General features: G+C 43.7%; 2 protein-coding genes across 2 annotated transcripts in view; one reads left to right on the forward strand and one right to left on the reverse strand.

The window, feature by feature from the left end:
- Window positions 1–978: 978 nt before the first annotated feature.
- Window positions 979–5320, forward strand: part of T265_03424 (hypothetical protein) — a gene marked incomplete at both ends in the record, with an annotated part of 27102 nt that continues 22760 nt past the window's right edge. The window contains one exon of the mRNA XM_009167908.1: window positions 979–1060. Within this exon, the coding sequence (XP_009166172.1) occupies window positions 979–1060 (82 nt within the window). The remainder of the gene's footprint in view (window positions 1061–5320) is intronic.
- On the reverse strand, window positions 4627–5007 carry T265_03425 (hypothetical protein; the record flags this gene model as incomplete). Its single annotated transcript, XM_009167909.1, has 1 exon — window positions 4627–5007. One exon carries the CDS (start codon window positions 5005–5007, stop codon window positions 4627–4629), a length of 381 nt encoding a protein of 126 aa, XP_009166173.1.

The raw sequence follows: 5320 nt of genomic DNA on the forward strand, positions 1-5320 counted from the left end.
AGACTTTATCTGTTCCAGACAAAAGCAAGGGTTCAGGGTTAAATTTGGACCATTAGAGTTCGTATCAGTTGGTGTAGACTCAAACATTTATGTCAGCTACCGGAAACCTGTGTTCTAGTTGGATTTTCATGGTCCCTCCTATCCCCAAAGTTCAACCAAATGCCCTAATTTGTACAGATCATCATCAACTGCCCACGACGGGATCCATTCTAAGGGGTGAAATGTGTTGATATGCACCACTAAGGAAGCATCGCTTTTTGCGACAAAAGACTCGATCGCTCTTTCCTCAATGTGTCTAGGTGTAAGCTTCAGTGGTATCCTTTGAGAGCCCTCGCTGTGCTAGAGAAGTGATGAGGCACCTATTTTGATCACCGATCCCGGAGCGTTACTGCTTCGTCAGGTCACTAGATCCTGTGCAATCGGCCTTGTTTCAACCGGCAGCCATGAATAATCCGACTGTTGTTAAGAGGTTCAAGATCCAGAATCAAATCTGAGGTAGAATTTGGAAGAGTTTGATTAATTTCTGAAACATTTAGTCATCTGAAATCGGTCATCATGAGCTGACTGATTACTTCACGCAACGTTTTCTTGGCCGTTGCATAAAGCTGGACTGAGCACCACATGGTCGCTGAATACATTAAGGTTTATCTTCAAAAATATCGTCACTGAATAAGAAATAAATTATCGTCTCCGAAAAACAGTTGTTTCCAAAAGTTTCGAGTTACATCTTCGTACCACGCGTCCTTCAACCATGAACAGGTGACGACAAATCAAACGACCACTGACAAAGCGATGCGCTCAAACCTTCCATTAACTCGTCAATTCATCTTTGTGCCCATCTCACCTGGAAGCAAACGTTGACCGGTACCATGGTAATAAAACCAAACGCAGTCTCTTCTCCAAAATGTCCCGGTATTGGAAAAGGCCATAAAATGTGTGGCAAACCAGTTTGTTTTTGCAAGGACTTACCGCCACTGTATGGCCGGAATTTCTGAGCAGATCAAATCACGCAGACTAGGTCATAACTTGTTGGTGGGTGTCTGTGACCAAGGTCGAAAAGGTATGTATCTATTGACTAGAACAGTGTCACTGGATGACTCAAGGTCTTCACGTCTCCAGGTAAAGGCGATCAACTTACAAACCAACGAAATACGGAAGCAGTTTATTCAGACGATCGATTATTTTGAATAGTCAAGTTCACACAAAACACTATAAATCAAATTCTTGTCGTGTAATTCACAATTTGCTATCCCTTCTTACAAGGATGATCAGCATGACACCAAAATTTCTACAACAGTCAACGTTTCTTGATTACTTTGTTAGAAATTATGCTGAAATAATGACGTGATCATGACCCCTTCAAACAGCTACACTCAGATTGATCAAACTGTTTTTCACCTGAATTGTAAAATTCGGCAATCATACGCAGACTAGTCAGCACAGTCCATGAATATGAGCGAAATATCAAATTAGTAGCCTTGGACATAAACACAAGTAAATAAGTAACGATGAATCAAATTACACACACTCGTGCGCACATGTCTGTTCTGGCAGTTGTAACTCCTACGAGCGAAACGTTTGAGGAACAGATGACTGGAAGTAGTGTTCATCATACGATCATGTCGCAGGTGATGTCGCTTCAGAAAAGCTCATTAAACTGAAGGTTGTTTCTTATTTTGAAATCATTTTGTGAGTCAACTCTCCAAATTGAAGTGTCAGCCTGGACTTGCTCTAGTTCACACACACACACACCCTCTCTCTTTCTCTCTCGAACGGCGCCATAGCTTGTGCATGAACTCAGCCTGATTCACTCAGTTTTACAATTGGTTCCATCCAGTTCCAGTCGCACTGGCGGTATACTTGAACTAAACGATCAAGTCACCCATGATATCCTTATTTTTGCACGCTTTGTTGACTGGACAATCTGAGTACTGTTCAAAACATACTCAGCGATCAAGTAAACTCAACATCTGCTGTATTCGAACCTCAGTTTCATCCCAAGGGGGATCATCAGTAAAATGGGACTAATGATAAAACTGAAGTTGATTGGCGGCAGTGACACGGATTATGTCCGGTGCGGGGACGTCCTTAACTGGGAAGTCACTTGTTCGAAACTCCCGCCAAATTGATAATGATGAAACAGGTCCACAATGTTTTTCAGCTCTTCCGTGTACATTGGCTTCACTGGCAAGGCGGTATTTAAGTTGATGTTGTAAGATGGGTGGCCGTCTATCGGTTACGCTTGCACTGAGCCCGTCAGACAGCGCGATAAGGAGAAGACAGAGAACCCTGGACACCACTGTATTGTCAGGACAAAACATACAGAGCTTCTGCGTAAATAGATAGGATGATCAGATGACCAAATATGGTTGTTCGCTTGTTCGTCCTGTACAGCCAATGGCCGTGTTTCGGTCGTGAACAAACAGTCCAATTTGGGTTCAAGTAGATCATAAGGTTGACGGAAACCCGAGGACTGCGCCTACCTGATGAGCCCGAAGTGGAAGGGCGAAACCAGTCGTGGGCTGTCGAAAAGTTTTCAGCAACCTTGTGAGCAGTTTCTTTTATGAAAATTTCAGTCCCACTTCACTGGTTGTATGTTGCCAAGCCGTGTTTGGTAGGATCCGCCAACGCACATGCTATCCGGAAAGTGTGGCACCGATGATGACCTTGGGGATGCGTCATTCTCTGCACACATGCTTTTTTTCATGCCTGGGCGTTTCCTGACAGTTGACCAAATTTGTTGGCAGCGGAGGGCGCTCGATATTCTCGCAATAGAATTAATTTTCGAAAGCTACGAAGTGTCCCTGTTGGACTAAAAGAGGCAGACAATTGAGTTCAGAGTACGAGTTCAATCTTTTGAGCCCCATCTAGGCATCCCGGTATATCAGCCATTTTGGGAATGTATTCCACCAGACTTTTTCCGCCAGAGATATGATTGCTTCGGTAGACAGTTAAATTCGGTGAGCCACAAAAATATGAACGTAGATTAAGAAAGTTTTTGTCTGAGCACATAGGCAACAAAATGCAGCATTTTGACGTAGAAAAGTTTTATCCCAATCGCAAATGTTTTGCAGCTGAGAGCATTGTGCGGCTAATGGGCCCCGCAGCGGAGACTGACAGATGATCACGTAACCTTGATAGTGCGACCAATTATTTTGTCAAAGCGCTTCACTGAATCAAATATACAGATTTATTCAAACAATTTAGCATCTCCATAAATTTCTGTCTATGGAGAGAAATTTTTGAAAGTCGCCGTGACCACTGTAATGAACGGTGGATGAAAAATCATGGCACGTCTCATGCAACGCCGTTCGCAATAATGGTTCATGAAAGGGACATCAAGACTCAAACGCTACAAAACATCAGTGTAAAACGACATAAGACCATTCCTAGGCACCAGAGATTAGATTCGATCAGAGACTTTCGGTGTAAAAAGCACAGAGTTTTGCATCCAGAAAACGATACACGGTCACCTGGAATACTTTGAGAAACTCACCTGTCAAACACCGCCATTTTTACCTCTACTTATTCGCATGGAACGCGTTTTTGGCATTAACTACTGCTAAAGCTGAGGCAGAAAATCACGGAAGCATAAATGAATGACATGACAAATAACAAAGCCAGTTAGGGGGAATCAGACACAATCGTCTCCAAGTATTTGGCATACATTAGGGGCTGTATAGACATGGTTTCCTTCGGTTAGCGTCTGGCTGCGAAAACATCTTCGGTACACACTAAGGAACTGCGAGTTATTCTAAGACGGAGCCGCAGAAACACGAAAATTTCGGAACCACCTGCACCATCTGAAACGATGCATATTATTAGGCTGTCATTGAAAAAAAGAAACCAAGCTTTTAGTTTGAGCAGAAAGTGAGCAGAAAGTAATAACATCATGATACATGGTTTTCTTTAGATGATAGGATTCGCATTGCTTTTGTTACCGTAGCTGTTACGCCCTGAACCAGACGGCCATGTGTGGTAAGGTCCCGGGAAGTGACGGAAATTGAATTCGACGTCGTGCACTCAGGCTTGCCAGAACCACAAATCTTCCACTAATGAGGGGCTTGAGTGCCTCGGTACATCGTTGGACAGTCTAAATGACCTGAGTGCGCTAAGAGATTAGAAACATAATGACCATGGGAACCATGCTTCCTGGTTAGTGGCAAACTGAGGAACAGAGATAGATAAAAATGAAACTTAGTGTCCATGTTTGCTATTAAGCTGATCGATAATGTGTCATTCGAGGACATGGCAACCAAATAATAACGTGGATGGTGGGGAATGAAATAATTTAACCAGAAACATAGACCTTCGTCAGCCGCTTGAATTTTACGGAACTTGGGCAGACACCAGTCTTCAGAACAGCTAGCACGGACGGGAATGACTGTAAGACGTTTACATATTTGACTACTTATCAGATGATAGTAATGAGATTTATTCACTCCTAGTCATGCAAACCATTCATTCTCAAAATGTGAATTTTTTTCGCCAGAATATCGGTTGTTACGGGCATCTGACCGGTGCTTCGCGCGGACATATGTTTCGAGTCGGATCGAAACAAATTCACCACAAATTCTATGATATTAGACTACCACGGATGATCAAACGAAAACAGAAAACAGCTGTCTAGTCTGAATCTTCCTGGTCTAACGATCCTCGAAACCCCGTGAAAAAGCATTGCACACGACGGGGGTTGAAATGAAGAGGAAGGGAGTCCGGCACTGATGCGAACACCAACAAAGCAACGCCGGAGAAAAGTAGAGAAGGCCGGAAACTGATTGACTGGAACACACGATTGGTAGAGGGGGATGTGTAGACCATCGGGACCCTTGGGCCCAAGGTCACATCGGTAAGCAAGTCTGACAACTGATCGATCTGAGCAGTTGTGGCGACTAAAATCGGGCCAGCAACGAAAGGGGATTTAGACAACTGACGTCGGAAGGATACGGATAATGACTTGATCAGTGCGATCGGGGTGAGCATGTGAGGTGAATCCCCCCTAAACATGGTACACGAAGCGTTGCTTTGTAAAGAACAGCTGGGATTTTGAACACGATCCTCGGCTAACAGACATTGGAAACATTCTCATGAAATTGTATAGACGGGGATCAAGCAACCTCATTTTGTCGAGAGACACTTGAGTTTGGTATACAACTGTCTGGCTTGTCCGTGCAAAGCGTCTCCGTGTACAAATTCGAAATACGTAAACCTATGGCTACAACAAATATCCTTGATCTACGTATATCTTTGTAATGTACTACTCGTAAGGTTGCTGAAAATCTGCCGACAGCCCACGACCGGTTTCGCCCTTCTTGGGACT

This window comes from Opisthorchis viverrini (genome assembly GCF_000715545.1).
Source record: "Opisthorchis viverrini unplaced genomic scaffold opera_v5_49, whole genome shotgun sequence".
NCBI classification, from domain to species: Eukaryota; Metazoa; Platyhelminthes; class Trematoda; order Opisthorchiida; family Opisthorchiidae; genus Opisthorchis; species Opisthorchis viverrini.